Consider the following 18,996-nt stretch of genomic DNA (forward strand, 5'->3'; position numbering starts at 1 on the left):
TACGTTTTCAATTTTTTATTCCACGCCTGTCCATGTCATAAATTAGAAGCATATTTTTAAAAATATTTTCCATGCTTGTGTCTAATGAAAAGTAGAGAAAATAAAGGGAATATAAACATGTTATGATAAAGATTCTAGTATTACAAGTAAAACAGTCATATATTATGTTTTCATTGTTCTTCGGGATGTTCTCCAAAAAGTAAGAAATTCATTGCAAACTTTCTGTAAAATGCATATATTACGTGTTGATACCATGGAGACATTATTCATTTTGTCACATATTTCTCGAATCTTATAGAATCGTGGGTCTATAAAGCTAGCCTTCAAATACTCCTAAACTTTCCAGGCTACAAAGTTTAAAGTCCTAAAGAAAAATTATTCCTACCGATTCTGTAACAGCAAACAGCCAGAATTTTTTTTTTTTTTTTTTTTTAAGGGAAAAAGTGTAAAATTAATTTTATAGAGAAAATTGATGCATAATCTGAGAACTCTGAATATTATGAGAAAATTACAAAGGAAAAACTCTTACTATGAAAAAATTAGAAAGAAGATATTTTTAATTCATTACATAGCTAATTTTGCTTTTGCTAAGACATATTTGGTAAACTGTACTTTATAGCATTATACCTTGTTTATTTTTCAGATTCAAAATATTGTATAAGTTGCCAAAATAGACCTTTATAATATTACAGAGAAAAATAAAAATGTTTTATTTTAATGTAATTTTTTAAATATAATTTCAATATATTACCATTATTTTAATGAAATTTATCAATGTTACAATGTTTTAAAAAAAATTTGTCGAAAAATTCCCAGATCTCGGAATTAAATATTTTCTATAGAAACTGATCTTAAAATTGCCAAAATGTTGCTAAGTCACCAAATTTAGAACTGTTTAATAAAAGAATTCACATCCCCAAAAGTGAAAAGTTGTTTAAGAGCTCTTCAATAAGAAAAATGAATTTCAAAATGCTTATGTTTCACTTCTTGCTTAGAAACTCGACTATACCACCATTTATATTAGAAATAGAAACAAATTATAACCCATTCAAAAGTTAACTATATATGTCAGTGAATCACCAAAAATTTTCCTTCAAAATGCTAATTCACACTCAAAATGGCAGTTGTAAAAACAGACAGAAATATCAGATGATTAAAGTTAAGGACCTTCTGCTGATTTTGGCCAAAATTAAGGACTTTTCAGGACCGTATGAACCCTGTTAATACAAATTTTATGGAATATTAAAAATATGGAAATATTACTCAAAACTTTCAAAACTTAAAAGAAAAATAAAGAACTAAAATTACAGCAGATATAACTACATCATACTGTTTTATTCAGTTGATCTTCAGTTAATGGCAAATGGAAAATTTTGAGAGTTTGGCAGACATTCAGTATTTTATATTTCACATTATATGATGTATCTAATGTTCAGAATCAAAACAAAACTATAAATTTATTACAATTTATTTTATTTTATTCATTCTTTATTTTTAAGTTTAGCTGGGATAAATCACACTTTTTTTTTCTTTTTTTTTATCATTAAAAAAAAAAGTGCTTCATCAAATTTTAAAAAGTCACAAAGACACATCAAGCTCCCTGCTTTGTAATGTATTAATTACGGACATATTAAGTTTGAGTTTATTTTTACATACACACAAATTCTCCCCATATCTACCAGTTTTAAGAATACATACTTCGTTCACTTTTTGGAAAGATCTTCGTCAGAAAATTTTCTGTTTTATTTCTATTTTAATTACAAGTTATCTCTGATACTAATAGTGCATATAAGATTTTCCATAATGATGTAATACATGATCTGCTACTTTTAGTTAGTTATTTCTTAGATGGTACCCTTAAAATGCTTTTTTTAGACATGAAAATAAAAACAAATAATTAAGAATCAATTTAATAAAATGTTAACTCCATTAAACTCCTTCCAATTTTATAAAACAAAAGAAGTAACCTAAATTAAAAAGGAGTTTTGCTTAAAAGGATTGTTTTTATGAATTGTTCAACCATAATGAATGTTGCACAGCATGATCAGCAATTAACTAATCTCCATGAAATAACATGGAAGTTTCTGTGATGTGGTAATTCACACTTCAGAAGCTTCATAATTCAATCATAAAATAAAAGATTTAATTTTTTCATATTCATACATGTGAAAAATAGAAAAAGAGACGATTAAAACAGCAGCCAATTTTAGTGCCGTCATCTAAAAAATAAATAACTAGCTAAGAGTGACAGATTGCATACTACATTAGAAATTTTCTTCTAATGAATTAAAAATTTACAGGAATAATATATTAAATTTATGCTTCATATTATGCAGTAATTTCTAGTCAGTGTTATTTTGCAATATTAATACTGCTGTTGTCATCATGTGTATGATAAAGCCTATTCTGCAAAATACTATCATCTTAGAGGTACAGTCTCTTAAACAATACTCTAATTTCTAGCAATTCAGCAGAGATGGCCAGATAGTCAAAAATGTGTGCAATTGTCAGTTCTGTGTCTAGGCAGTTATCACAGTTCCTGTAGGTTTTCCTACCCTCTCTGTCAATTTTTAATTTTATGTGATGGCTAGTTCTAAGTCTGACAATGGTTTTAGTTATAAATTGATCTCTACTGATTTTTTGGAGCTGGTGCTTTATTACAATTGAAAGTTCTTTCAATTTGTATTTGCCATTGTGTCCAGAGATGGCGACATTTACGTTTTTATTATTGTTGAGATTTCGAGCCTCTTCTGCCAGTTTATCTGTGATGTTGACACGCGATGGCAAACATTGAAGAATGCAGACCTTATCTAACTTCTTTTGAAGCTCGTTCAGGCAAAAGTGGATCCAATTGGTGATCAGGGAGCTTTCATACAGGATTGCCTGTAGAGCTGCCCCTGAGTCACAGACGACAAGTCCTTTTGCTTGCTCAGAAATTAGAAGGGATTTATACATGTCAAGTAGCTCTACTATTGCCAGAAATTTGGAAGTGAAATTAGAGACTATGGCTCAAGTGCCAATTTTGTGTTGATAAGTAGTAACGCCCGGGATAGTCAAAAATACTCTCTAGAACCTCCATTACTGATTGTCTCATCTGATGAAACATTGTATAAACATGCACAAAGTCCTCTTTTGGATACCGTACAATGCTCCTTATCCCCTTTTGCTTTAATGATATCAATCAATCTCTTTTTATTGCATGGCTCTAGTAGGTTGAGACTATTTTAGAGTTCATAGGAAGATTGGAAGGAAATGTTGGCTCTTAGATGGAAAATTTGTTGTGATTGAGCCCAAAAACTGCTCTAATATTTTTGCCAAATTGCATAGGAGATTGACCTTTTCAGTCTAATGTTGTCATTATAGTTTTCAAAGGTTTTCCTAGAGCTGTGTATCTTAATTAATCTAATCATTCAAAGTGTATTCTAAATTTCAACTGCACACTTCATTAGTAATATTAATTAAGGGTTTAATCAGCTTGCATGTTTACTAGTATTTATTTTAATAAGTAAAGTTAATTATAGTCAGACAACTTTTTAAATTCAGTGTAGTTAATTTTTGAAAAACTCAAAATGGCTTTGATTCTGTGTTAAAGTATTTCTGAAGTATTATCTCAATTTAAAAATAGAAATTACTAATTTAACTAATTGAAATTTATATACTTTTGTAGAGAAAATCTGTGGCTTTCTGGTATAATTATATTTTTTAGGGTAGCTTAATTGCTTGAGAAGTTATACACAATTAAACATGTACTTTCAGCAGAAATGGCACAGATCTTCCGACTAAAAATTTTCCATTTAGAAGTGCAGTTTTTTAGCTTTTAGAGTAGATTTCTGACAGATGATGCATGTTTTTCCCACCCATTTCTGGAAGCAGGAATTTTCCCATGGAAAGTGTTATTTCCCTTGGCAAGTTTTTTGGCAGAAAAATTTAAATTTAAAAGATTGAATTGTAATTGGGAAATGATAGAAATTTTTATATTGTTTTGTTCTTGGCATGGTTGTAGATTTTTCTCATTTCTTCTGGGGAGTTTTGGGGAATGTAGAAGCTTTCTGATTTAAAAGCATCTGCATGCTCATGAGAGACAGATTTTTCCAGAAAACTTCTTGCCTATCAGATTCAAGTAGCATCAGAATGCTTCAGCAAATTTCGTTTCGTATTTACTTGTATCAACTTTATTAAACACCAGCCTTTGGGAGGCTACCAGCTAAGTGCGTATACTTTGTACCTTGTTATTACGTGTACCTAAAGTGAGAAAGCAACCGGCTCATTTTCTGTTGCATCTGATGTGCTTTTGCTGTGAAGGCCAGCTGCCAGGTTCATATCCAATTCAGAATGTTACCACATTTCTTAAAAGCAAAATATTGACAAAACACTTGAGAAAAAATTAGTAGATTAATAGATTTCAGATTACTGTCGAATACCTCAGAGATTTTATCACCATGTACTGTATATTTCCAGATATAAGCTGATCCACGTATAAGCCAGCAATATCTTTCTTCTTCAAAAATTCAGCCAAAATTCAAAATTTGTATGTACACCAAAATGGGGGAAAAAAAATTGTTACCAAGCAAGTAAAACAAATGGAACATTTTCCAATCAAACTGTAAAGTAAAACATCAGATGCCAATGATGATGGATTTAATGATGGTTTTCCATTTCTCCAGACATTTTCTCCTATAAGAATTTCAGCATTTTAACATAGCAGTGGACCATATAATGCAGTTGTGCTGTCCTCATCTCTGATTTAGCCTTCTGCTTGCACATAATGTAGTACGGCTAACTTGGCATTACACATATGACAAAAATAAGCGGAGTTACTCATGCAGAGTATCTCATACCCAAGAGAGTTTCAACAGTTTTTCTACCTCAAAATCTATACATGAAAGTACCAAAAAAAAAAGGGGGGTGGTTACAATTGTAAACATAGTTAAAAAGGTTATTTCATTTACTTTGCCCATTCTCTGCATATGTTCATGACAACTTTCACAAATAAATTTAGTTTTTCTGCCCTTTTTATTACAGCACAGCATATCTTTTATAAACCTTTGGCTTTGGCCTTCACACCACCTGGCTTCACAGGTGGTGTGAAGGCCAAAAATGATAACCTCGTCTAAAAGTGTAGACATCTCATTAGAAAATTAAAGTGGTTTGCAGACTTAGCTGTGCAAAATATTTCTATTCCAGTGTCTTCTGTTGCCCAGAAATCTTTTATGTGTACATGGGATGATTTGTATACATCACAAAAGTATAACAGTTTAATATATGCTTTTATTTCAGTTTTCGTTTGTCTCTTTTGAATCCCTCTCTCAGGAAAATTATTCTTTTATTGATTGGATGTTAAAAGTTTCAATTAGCTCAGGAGAGATAATTCCAAGTTTCCGAAGGAGAAACAAAATCTTTTGAAATACATATATTTCCAGGGAGTTTCGTTATAATGTTTTTTTTTAGAAACTCTAACATTAGGAAGGAATTTCTCTTTTTTTCTTGACTGCTTTATTATCCCTTCCTGTAAAATAATTATTTATGTCAGAATCCACATCTTCGTCTTTTAAACTCGAATCTATTTCAGTAGATGAATCATGATTACTTCATCTAATTCCTCATTACCTTTGCTGAAACTTTCTTCATCCAAAGATCTAATAAATTTCTTAAATGTTGCATTTCGTCATCATGACTGCAATAACGGACCATATCGGGAGAGCAATTTGAAAGTGTGATCATGTATGCAGAATTATAACACAAATACTTGTGCAGGATATAATACACCCATTGAGGCAATATTCCAAGGAACTATTTTTAGAATTCAGCCACAGGTTCCTTCCCTTCACGGTTATGACCTTAGAGTCAGCTATATGAGGACTTGATCATTTCTCCAAAAAGATTACAAAGAAACATTAAAGTTTGGGTTGGTGGGTATCTCATACCGGCATGAAAAATACCAGGTTAAAAGGGTACCAGATATTACCCAGTGTGTTGTTGCAACTACCATAATAGAAGGCGTCAGATTTTCAGAACGTGACAAACTCTGGTAACCATGGCACAGCAATTCTTCAGGCAACCATGCTCATAACAATCCTTCAGACAAGCAATGTTGACATTTTCGCATGCATTCTTTTTGTTGCATTTCAATGTCTTTTAAAAACAAATACAGTACAAAGTCTGTAATCCGGACGTCCATTATCCAGACCACAAAGCCGCAAACTCTTTTTTTTTTTTATGCTTTACGCATGCGTGTTTAGTACTGAAAACGAAGCAACTTAATCAACTTACATTGAAAGAAATATTTAATAAAGTAGACAAATAAATATTAAGCTTTTCTTTTTGTAAATTTTGATACCCTTTAGATCATAATTGCTCTTTATTTCATAATTTATGGTTTCATATTTTTAATTGTATAATTTCTGCATGCCATCTTATCAGATTTAAATTGATGATCTATAATCCGCAATCACCGAAGTCCCGACGAGTCCGGATTACGGACTTTGTACTGTAGTAATATTTTATGCCTTAAATTTAATTTTAAAATATGCATTTGTGGAATTTGTCAGCAATGTAAGAAACTTCAGTAAAATTTCTTCAAGAACAGAGAATTTTGATGCAAAATCTCTAAAAAGCACAATGAGGAGATACATTTGAGAGATAGTAGCTGATGTCAGCAGAGTTTGTGCTATGCCATATCATTGCAATTCTCTGATGTTTTTTAAGTGTAAACAGATTGTTGCATAGGCCCCCCCCCCAAAAAAAAAATCACATAAAGATTTGGAGAGAAATGTTTTATTTTTAAAAATTTAATAATTAAAATTCTTATTTTAAACTACTAAAGTATGTTTCATTTTCATATGTTGATAATGCTTGTCAACTTATGTAAATATTGATAGTTTTGGAAATCTTTTAAAAAGTCGCAAAAACCACCAGCTTGTATCCATTAAGTAACTTTTATCTTTTTACCTGTAAAAAATCACCAGATTGCACCAAAGTGGTTGCATTAATACTTAAGAACCTTAAAGGCATCATGCATCTCTTTTCTCCCCATTTTATGATACTGGTATTCCATGATTGTGGTTGATGCTGGATTTGCATGTGATGATAAGTTTGTGCAATGCCCCCTTTTGAAAACAGCTTGTTGTGTGGTGTGGGGAGGATGAATTACAGAAGGGTTTTTGTGAGAATGACAAGATAAGGTAAAGAGTTTTATTATGAAGTCGTCCATTACCAATATTTCTCGCTATTTAAGTTTTATTGCTTGATTGCTCTTTTATAGAACTTTTAGCGTGAAACCATTCTGAAAAATGGATTTTCCCTTTTGCAAAATTAGCTTTGAAAAATATTAATCTAGCTAAATAAACTATTAAGAAGTTATAACTACTGGTACCATCTTTCAGAGATCTATACAATTACTAGCGTATGCTAAATGTGTTACAAAAAACTTTTATATTTGTGATTATAGTTCTCATTATATTTTGCACGGCTTTTAATTTTTTCTTTCTGGCAATGGTTTCAGCAGTTATCGCTATAGTTCCTTTACTGTATACTTTTTACCATATTCTTTTTGTGTGCTTAATAAATACATGTTAATACAGACGATGTTTTTTTATTTTTGTCTTCATTCATAACATTAGACTCTAACACACTCTTTTCTTTCTGGCAATGGTTTCAGCAGTTATCGCTATAGTTCCTTTACTGTATACTTTTTACCATATTCTTTTTGTGTGCTTAATAAATACATGTTAATACAGACGATGTTTTTTTATTTTTGTCTCCATTCATAACGTTAGACTCTAACACATTATGGGCTCAGGACACTCTAACTGCATAGGAAATATTTAGAAGCAAAGTGGGGATAAAAGTTAATGGCAGTTTGTAAGCCTATTGCGACAGTTCTTGAGCCTCACATAAGTCTGCAAATTAATTTGCAAAAATGGAACCTGCAAAGATAGCAGTTAAAACATTATGCAGAAAAATTACTAGCCTATTTGGAACTATCAAATTAAATTCGTATCGAGTTATCACGAAGTCGTGAACAGAAAATTGAAAATGCCAGTGATCAAGAACTGCCAAAGAGATTCAAAACAGATACAGAGATGACATCAAGGTTTTTATTAAAGTCAATAATTACACTATGGTGGTTCTTATGAACTCCACGACCGAAGATACTTTACAAAAGGTGATGAGATTTGATAGCGCAAGAGGAATTTGGCTCGAACTTCACAAAATATTCAAAGATTTGTCTGATAACAAACTTCACAACATAGGTTTACAGTTCTTCAAATGATGAAATGGCAGCTCATTTATCAAAATCGAAAAAAAATTATGAAATGAACAGTACACTTAAAATAAGGAAGAAAGCAGACTCCCAGAGATGCTGTTAATTTGTAAAATATCAGATTCTCTTCCTCCCAGTTATCAAGTTGGTTACTTCATAGTGATGAAAAGAGAACTCTAGATAAATTAACCACACAACTGTACACCCATGAAAAAGAATTAAAAAAAGATTCAAATTTTGTAGAAACTTTAATCAGGAAGCATTTATAACAAAATCAAAATCTAAACAGTAACCAGCCCCTAGCAAGAAAAACAACGGCAAGTGCCAACAGAGAGAACACCGGGTCAGAACATACAAGGACTGGATAGCTGAGTCTACATACAACGGCCAAATAAAGGAGGTAAGAATAATGTTGCTGCAAATATAACACTCCCTAGCTGTAGATGAGGCAATATTTTTTGCTGAAACAAATTCTGATGATTGAATCTGATTCTGATGAATAAAAATATTGACAATGGAGCATCAAAACTTGTTGTCAATAGCACTCACTACTTTGAAAATTTTGAGCTTCCTCGTAGCATCACGGTAGCAAATGAGAAGTCATTACCAGCAACTAAGATAAGGCACTATCAAGATAATGACCATTGCAAATGGGATGAATCTCAAAAATCTTGAAAATATCTGGTATGTTCTAGAAATACATAAAAATCTATTTTCTGTGTTAGCAACTCAAGATAAAAACCATAATAGTGTGTTTGAATCAACATTTAACACGTTGAGCGCCACGTCAGCCATCTGTGGCTGACACTGGACTTTCCGTTCAGACCGCATTAACAGCCGCTGGCTGACAGCATGTAACATGATATATAACTATAAAATTTACACCGTTTTATGGAATTACAGAAAATTTATTTAAAATTTACTGAATTTTGATTCATTACAGGACTAATGGATTTCATTGAAACACGGTAAATATAAAAATGGTTCTCCATTACAGCTTTCTGGCCATTAATCTAGCAGCTTCTGATGCATTTTTATCATAACATAATTTACAATGTTTCCATACTTCAGAGACTTTTCCCGGTTTTCTTTGGAGTTTACGTTGTCATTTTTTATTCTTGCATTTCTGTTTGATGGAATGTCTTCTTTTTCACAACCTGTAAGGGATAGCGCTAATTCTTTCTGGAATTCAGTAATGCTAATTTTCTGCTTTGTATAAAATTTAACTATTTACAAAACAGACTTGGTGCGTAATGTGTTGAATGAATGCCTATAGGAATCCCATTCCAAATGTAAGTCTTGGTACTTTTCCGTTTCGCCAGCGCAAATCCCGCCAACTAGACTTTATTGGCGAAAACACACAGTATACACATAAAGTGTTGACAAATTTTAGTACTAAGAATTTTTTATTTTGAAGTGATAAATATTTTAATGTCGTTTAAAATTTTGTAAAAAAGCCAATAAATTTGTGAAAAGACATGAATTTAAGAATTTGTTATGCTTTCATCGTACAACATCATGATTCGCTGGTTCATATCACATAACCCCAAGTGATCTCATCTCACGTAAACTACGAAACAAAAATCTAATTCTCTCAGTAATTATCTACATTAATTTCAATTTAAATCTTGATTTGAAATACAAGTTTAAATGCACGAATTATTTCAGTTCGTACGAATAGCTTACTCAAAAATTAAAACCGCAGTGCTTTACTTCGCTCATTAGAATTGATGAATTTAACCCTTGACTTTGCTTTTTCTATATTTTCGCTATCGGGCGAGTCGCATTAATGCATCCTAATTGACTTAATTACCACCTGCGAATAGCCTTAGGGCATAAAATTAAGCTATCTGGTAAAAATTCTATGTAATTGTATGTCAGTATTGAAAGAAACAATCAATCTGATAAGAAATGGCTGCGACTTGTTTTGAAAATGTAGAAGTTAAAGGTTACCAGCGATGATATTTCGTTTGCATCGGTTGTACCATTACTGGCGACTTTATCGCTTGCGCCGGCAAAACGGAAAAGTACCTAAGTCTTTTACTGTGATAAGAAGCACTAGCCCTACAATACCAGCGCTTTTAAGCGGCACGCGTAGCCTGAACAGGATTGCCTAAGAAATACGTGTGGCGCTCAACATGTTAAGGACTGCTATTTAAAAACACATGGTAAAATAGTTCTGCATGGTACAAGAATTCTACATGGGGTCTCTTCAAAGCCATGATGAAAGCCTTAATTCCTGGAACTCGCATTGACATAAATGTGACCAAGAATAATGAATGAACTCTTCAACTTTATCATGAACGATGGAATCACCAAGATAAAAAGCATGTAAAGGCCATTCATAAGGAAGAGTTGAATACAAAGATTAAGTCTGATATGAAATTATGTGAAGCCTGTGTATGTTGAAAAGCTCACCATTTAAAGTTAGGAAACAGAAAAAAGGTTACAAAAGCTGGAGAATTGTTACAATCTTCAAAGATGCCTACACCAAAAGTCGATGCTGTTATTTCTTAAAGTACAAATCAGAAGTAAAGAATAAGCTTGAAAATTTCATAGCTCATGCTAACAACTTATTGTATAATTCCTGAGCGACAATGGTGGAGAGTTTGACAACCAAGCAGTTCGAAAGATCTTGAACAAGCATGGAACAAGCAGAGGCCCCATATACACCAGAACAAAATGGAAGGGCTGAACGAGACAACATAATAGTTCTTGAAACGGCCAGAACTCTAAATATAATGATGAAGTAGACTTTCCAGCTTTCCTACGGGCAGCATTCGTTAGCACTTAAAATTACATACTAAATAGGGTGGGCAAGTCTTCAGTTCCTAATTTAAGTCCTTATGGATGGGAAAGAAACCTGGAGTAAAATATATATGTATCAATGAAACAGCCTGCTATGCTCATGTTTCAGTTCAAAAGAGGGGAAAGATAGATAAAAAGGCATCTAAAGGCTATCTTCTTGGGTACAATGGAGATGAAAGGTATAACATTTACATCAAGGAAACCAGCACAGTAATCTGTTCCTGAGATGTCATATTTGAAGAAAAAACTTCCACGACAGGAAATATTATAAATTTAACAATAAAAAAACGAATATTTTCAAAAGATGAATTTTCACTTTGTTTCAAATTTGCCACTTCAGCATTTAAGAGAACTTCATTTTGCAAAGGAAACTTCCTTACAATGTAATCACAGGCTGAGGAAAAGTACTTTCCAACACATTGAAAAAATTCTTTTTTCTCATGATCTTTCAAAGAATTTACAAGTTCCCTGGTTTGATTTCCAATTATAAGATCATTTTCATCCTTTTGATTATAATAGATACAATAGATAGGATGTTAAAGACTATCTAGATACTAAAGGAGCCATTAGGTACCTAATGATCAATACCATTAGGTATGAAATATACACCAGCCATTAAGGATAATATGTTGGGTGCTGAAAGAGCACTAAAATACAAGTAGGCTGTTGAACGGCTTTTGCAACTGGCAGGAAGAACAAGGCCTGATTTAGCCTTTGATACCATTTACATAAGTCAGTTCAATAATTGTCCCAGCAAGGAATACTAGGCTAGAATACAACATATTCTTCATTACCTAAAATAGATCAAAGAATTAAAACTGACTTTCCAAAAGACAAGAAAGGATTTTAAAGTGTTCCTGTGATTTCTATAGGGCTGGTGATAAAATCGACAGACAATTATTTAGTTGCTATGCTGCATTGCTAGCAGGTGGAGCTGTGTCATGGAGAAGTAAGAAGCAACAGTTGACTGCCTCATCGACAATTAAACTGAGTACTTCTCAATGTGTCATGCAGCTGATGAAGTGCTACGGTTCCAAAATTTTGTGGCAGAACATTTTATTAACTTTCTACAAAACATGCATATTTATAATAACGGTGCAATTTCTTTAGCTAAAAATCATATTACTTCACAGCATACCTGCCAACCTCTAAAGATAAAAATTCAGAAGATTTCTCCAAAATTCAGAAGAACACGAAGAATTAATATCATGCTTTGATATTAAAAAAATAACAATTTATACAAATAGAAAAAAGAAAATTGTACTTACATTAGTAAATCTCAATTAAGTAGTAACTAAAAAATTTATTAGGAAACATAAAACAAGAACTTAATGTTACAGAAAAAAATTATTGCAATGAATTAAGAGTGCATTTTTTGGCTTTAGCCAAAAATTCTTGGAAAAATTTCCTGTCATAACAATTAGTTTCCTCATAACATTTAGCAATTAAAATGTTTTCTAGAGTTTTTGGTGAAATTGAAGAACGAAACACAGTTTTGTTTTTCTTCACAACACTGAAGACTCTCTCGCACTCAGCATTACTGTGTGGAATTACGAGAACAGCACATAAAACTCTTGCTAGTCTATCATATTTTGGTGTTCCATCAGCTCTTTTTATTCTTTTTAAGGTATCAATGAGGACATCAAGTCTATCTTCTCCAGAACTGGCAAAGTCTTCAAACTGTGCAGCAGAAAATTGGTTCTGTAGTTCATCTAAAGCATCACTATGGCATTCATTTTCTTTAATTGTTAACAAAAATGGAAATTTATCAATAAAAAAACGAATATTTTCAAAAGATGAATTTTCACTTTGTTTCAAATTTGCCACTTCAGCATTTAAAAGAACTTCATTTTGCAAAGGAAACTTCCTTACAATGTAATCACAGGCTGAGGAAAAGTACTTTCCAACACATTGAAAAAATTCTTTTTTCTCATAATCTTTCAAAGAATTTACAAGTTCCCTGGTTTGATTTCCAATTATAAGATCATTTTCATCCTTTTGATTTGCCAAACTATTATAGGCAACACGAATCAACACACTGTTTTTCACAACGGACGGTTTTACAAACTTAGTATAAAGTTCTTTCCAAAGATCATTAAGAATTTGGATAAGCAGGGGAGATTTTGGCGAAGCTGATTGTAGAAGGGTATTTACTCTTTAAAAATCTTAATGGTACTTAACACAAAACTACAATATGCTTTGTTCAAATCCGAAGAAAGAAGATAGAAAATCCTTTCCTCCCGGCTAATAGAAAGACTGTTTCTTCTTCCCTTACACTTCTTTAACAAAGTTGACCTTTGAGGAGTCTTCTAAGCATTTTCTTTTTAAAGGGTTTGATTCTGTGTGTTGGCCTTTTCCTTTTAAAGCATTTTGATTAGAAGCAAAGTTGGTTTTCGGAATCTTATATGCCGACAAATTTGATGGGATCTGTGGTTTCATTTTGGTCTCTTCGTGGAAATATTTTAGCAATGCATCCCACTGTTCAATAAACCTTCCTAGTGCTCTGCCTAAGGATAACCATCTCGTGCATACATGTTTCAGAATTTTTCTTATTTCACCAGAGCACAGTTCTTGGAAATTCTTTAGGTTTTCTTTCCTTTTTACACTTTTTTCCAGATAGAAAAACACATCAATCAGAAGCTGGTCAATATTTAACCGTAAAGCAGCTGCAGCTTTTTCTGCTGCCAAATTAATTAAGTGGCATGGGCATCCAATAACAATTAATTCATTTTGTTCTTTTTTGAGGAAAGAGGCTACACCCTTTTTGTCACCCACCATGACATGAGCATTATCTGCACCAAATGAAATGCAGTTTGATATTGGGATGTTAAGTTGTTTCAACTCATTAATTACCAAAGAGGCAATATTTTCCCCCGTAGCGTCTCCATTTAACAATGGCAGACGCAAAAGATGAGTTTTCATTTCATTAGAAACATCACAGAAATATGTGACAACGCTGGGGTAAATCGCTGGGGCTTCCAATCGCTGCCGTTGCTGCCATCAATTGACACCGAAAATGCTGAATTCTGGAGTGCAGCTATCGTTTTACTTTGTGCATCGCAAGCAATTTCGTTCACAATAGAAGATGTTTTCGTGCGAGCACAAGCATATTTCTGAGCAATTTTGGAGTCAGGAAACATCCATCTGAAAAGTTGGCCGGCGTGATCGGCAGTGCTTAGCGGCACGTTGTGTTCGATGAGGAATGCAGTAAACAAACACTCTGCCAAAATAACATCAGCATCCGAATTCGTAGCCGAATTTGAAAAAAAAAAATCATCTACTTTCTTTGACGTTGTCGAAGCCGAAGCATTAACTTCATGCATTTTAGACTTAACATGCTTCACAATGTCGCTTCTTCCACCGTGACTTATTATGAAGTCACACACGCACACGTTGCAAAATGCATAGTTATTTCCTTTGAAGGATTCTTTAATTGTTGGAAATTCGGCTTTGTAGGCAGGCCGAAAATATTGAGAATATGTTTTTTTTTAACTCATTTCGTAACAACGATATATTAAGAAAATTCGTAACACGTGCAAACGAAAAAAAAAAAAAAAAAAGAATGCGAAAATCCACGCTAAAAAAATAATCTGGCACCCACAAAGAAAAGAGTGGGAGAAACAAGTTCAGCGCATTGGATTAGCTGGTAAAGCGGCGAGTTGGGAGAAACCGCAGGTTACTAGCTTTCAAGTAGTCGGTAGTTGGCGGTAAAACATGATGCAATTGGCAAAAATCGCTGAATTGGAGAAAAATTCTAAAATTTCGACAAAAAACACTAAAAACACTTGAAAAAGGAAAAAAATCGTAAAAAATGGATTACGATCATAAAATCGTAAAGACAAACACATTTTCGTAAAAATTATGAAAAATTCGTAAAAGTTAGCAGGTATGCTTCACAGTGTAATACAGGCAAAAGTCGTTAATTCGGACACCCATAATCCGGACCTCACAGCTAAAAACTTTCTGCGCGCTACGTTGACACATGCGCATAGGCATTTACGCATGCGCGTAAGACCTTTACGACTGCGCATATACGTATGCGCAAACGCAGAATACGTTTTCGCATGTGTGTTTAATGTATAACGATCGGTATAAGCTAAAATTATCTAATTATCTATTTCAGTTAATGTTGATGATTGCGTTGTTCCTTAATCTTTGAATTGGATCCAGCTTATTATTTTTTGCAGAATGTAAGAGCAATTTTATAAAAGTAAACTTGAACTTTCAATTATGTCAAATAGATTTTCCGATGCTGGAGCTCCCAAAGGATCTACAAAATGAAAGTATGTTTCGATGTCCATCAAACAAAAAGTGGAATTGCCGCAAAAAATGGATAAAGACATGAAGAAGGTGACAGAGGTTAGTGAAAACGAAAAAATTTCGATTGACAAGTTAGTCGGTATTCTCGGCACAGCAATTACGGGACTTGAACAGCGGAACTTTGTAACTGAACAAGAAATTATGTCTGTTTATAGAATTAAAGAGAAAGTGTTATCACGTAAAACGAAGCAACTTAAACAACTTACATTGAAAGAAATGTTTAATAAAGTAAACAAATAAATATTAACCTTTTTTTTTTTTTTTTTTTTTTGTAAATTTTGATACCCTTTAGATCATAATTGTTCTTTATTTCATAAATTACGGTTTCATATTTTTAATTTTAGAATTTCTGCATGCCATCTTACGAGATTTAAACTGGTGATCTATGATACGGAATCGCTGAAGTCCCGCCGAGTCCGGATTAACGACTTTTGACTGTATATATGTTGAACTCGGGCAATTTTTCTTAGGACAGAAGGTTGAAGAGAAGTTGTTGAACTTTACCTACATGCCCTCCAGTTCAAATGCAGTAGACATGTTAACTAAGAGAGTGTAAAAGAAAGCCTTGTATAACCAAAGATTCAGTATAGGACTGACAGAAATTTAATCAAGGAGGAGTATTACATATAACTTTTATATTTGTGATTATATTTCTGCAACCTGTGTAGCAACAGATTCTTTTTTCTGGCAATGGTTTCAGCAGTTGTTCCTATAGTTTCTTTAGCATATACTTTTTACCATGTTCTTTTTGTGTGCTTAATAAATATATGTTAATACAGATGATGTTTCTTATTTTTTGCTTCCATTCGTAATACTAAACTCCAACATAATGACATCATCTTTATTGCCAGAAGTAAACAGGTTGTTGTGTGGAGACTTTTATTTCTCTAGTCTACGGTTTAATCCTAGTATCCGGTGCACGCCGGATTTGGCTACTTTTATGATGAGCAGTAAAAACACATACAATGAGTAGTAAACGGGTATTCAAAGAATATATAGTGATAGTATATAGTGTATAGTATACACATAGACGTTCTTTGGGTCATTTTTGGTGTTGGTGATAATTTTCAAAATCGCACCAAGACTGCATCATATACTAGGATCTTACCAAGTCTTCTGCCACAGACATTGGACTAACAATTAATGAAAGTAAAATAAATTTTACAATTTATGTTGGTAATAAGTAGAAAACATAATCCCTTCCAATAAACTCTTATACTTTTGAGGGCATTGCTCAGTTTAAATATCTTGGTACTATCATCTCTAATGATAAGAATATTAAACCTGAAATTGACAATAGATTATTTAAAGCCAATAAATGTTATCATTGTTTTAAAAAATTATTAAACTTCAAGAAAAAACTAAACATGCAGCTCTTAATAGACCTATAATATTGTATGGTAGTGAATGGCCATTAAAAAAAAACACAAGCACTTCTAATCTTTGAAAGGAAAATACTCCGAAAAATACATAGCCTGGGCCATATATTTTTAGATGATGGAGAAATTTGTTTAATCATGTAATTTACAAAAGATATAAACAACCTAATATTATCAGAGTCATCTAATCTTATTATATCAGGTGGTTTGGACATATTTTTAAATGTGACAACTTGAACCCTGTTAAAAAGGTGACCTTTGCAAGTGTAGACGATACCACGAAAAGAGGACGACCTCATACAAGATGGATAGATTGTGTGGAGGCAGATTTTAAAAATCAATCATTGACAGATCATAGTAACAAATCGGATCCGTTGGAGGAAGCTTGTTGAGACCGCCATGGCCTGTAATAGGCTGTAGTGCAATTGAAGACAAAATTTAAAAATTCACAAAGCACAGACACCAAACTCATGCGTGAAAGTATAATATAATAAGAGGAAAGATCATAATTACTTAGGTACAAGTTATATATGTTGGTTAAGGATATTGCAAATCGAAATATATGTTAAGAGTATCAATTTATTACACATCTCAGAATTTTAATAGCGTTTGGGTTAATATATATGTCACTTCTACCATTACATTATTATACTCCAATAATTATACTTAAAACTATGGAAAAATATTACGGTTCCGATAAATACAATATTATATCCAGTCTATCCTAAAAATACGGCACCATTCATTTGATTTATTTTATCCAACAATGAATCCGGCGTTTCATTTGTAATTGAAAATCCGAACACTCTGTAAAAATTACGGTAAATTACTAAAATAGCGCATGGACATAATTTTCCAAACAGAAACTATTCGTACAAAATATAGTTGTATGATAACTCAAAATATAGATGTATGATAACTCTACAATTCGTGATACCTGAAAGAATGGCCTTTCGTTTCTTGAATTTTGATGTTAAAAACAGAAGATCGTCGATGCCCATACTTAAAATATCTTCCTTCACATTCATTACACTTGCAAGAAGAATAAAATTTTCGGCATTGCAGTAATCGAGTCGTTTTCAGACGACTTAGGAACAATCGTAAACAATACATATTTACAGTTTACCGCTTTGCCATAAACAAGAGTTCTTGTTCGCAGTAGATCCTCATACTAGCGTCTACATCCCAAACGACAGCCTATGAGAGAGGCGATTCTATTATTTTCATCGGGGAGTAGGGAAAATTAGAATGGTTTTCTGAGGAACGCCAGTGAGCGATGTTTGTTTACATTAGGAAGTTCAGAAATTTGCAAAGGTGGATTGCCTTAGTTTCTGCGGTTACTTTCAGGGGAATATTAGGTAGTTTTTTCGGTTTCCTGGTAGATGGCAAATAGATAATTTACCTTTATAAATCCGCGTTTATCTAGTTAAATTTCAGAAGATTTAAGATGAAGAGAATATATTTAACACAACAGAACGCAAGCTTAAGATTTGTAAATCTTTTAAAAAACAATACATCGATAATTAATATTATTTATAGTTCATTATTAAAAACTTTTTATAAATGCATAGTTATCATATAATTAACAATTCATCCATGCATTATCTCATTATTTATTATAATTAAAAGAGAAGATATTTTTTACAGTGATGTTAAAAAATTTGCTGTTGTCTTTTTAAATTTGCTGTTGATATTTTTTACAGTAATGTTTAAAAATTTGCTGTTGTAGAAACTAAGGCAATCCACTTTAGCAATTTTTTGAACTTCCAAATGTAAGCAAACATATAGTCCACTGCCGTTGCATTCCTCAGAAAACCATTCTAACTCCCCTACTCCCCGATGAAAATAATAGAATCGCCTCTCTCATAGGCTGCCGTTTTGGGATGTAGACGCTAGTGATCCTCATGACGGGGAAGAGGGGAGTAGGAGGAATTAACGAGATTATCTGTGGTGTAGTAAAATCTACCAATAATTTTCTCGCCAAGTTATTTGGTGGCTCATTCATATCTCTATAACTTTGACATATGGTTGAGGGTTTTGTTGATCCTGCTATTTTTGAGTAATACGTAATCGGGGAAAATCCTAGTAGTATACGGTACACCTTGGCGCGGTTTTGAAAATTGACGCCAATACCAAAAAGACCCATTTACTACACAAGCGCCTAGATATTGGGTTCTCATCCCAGAGTTCCACACTCTCTTCGCTCGCAGTATGTCATTTCCGGTT

The 18,996-nt window shown here is 32.8% G+C and overlaps 1 protein-coding gene across 1 annotated transcript in view; it reads right to left on the reverse strand.

The window, feature by feature from the left end:
- Ttc19 (tetratricopeptide repeat domain 19) overlaps window positions 1–17,946 on the reverse strand; it is a 31,398-nt gene extending 13,452 nt beyond the window's left edge. The window contains exon 1 of the mRNA XM_085811247.1: window positions 17,708–17,946. Coding sequence (XP_085667373.1) covers window positions 17,708–17,883 — 176 coding nt within the window. The 5' untranslated portion in view covers window positions 17,884–17,946. The remainder of the gene's footprint in view (window positions 1–17,707) is intronic.
- Between the last annotated feature and the right edge of the window lie 1,050 nt (window positions 17,947–18,996).

This window comes from Stegodyphus dumicola, chromosome 2, assembly GCF_044657685.1.
Source record: "Stegodyphus dumicola isolate Sdum_Otavi_A_Nest chromosome 2, ASM4465768v1".
NCBI lineage: Eukaryota > Metazoa > Arthropoda > Arachnida > Araneae > Eresidae > Stegodyphus > Stegodyphus dumicola.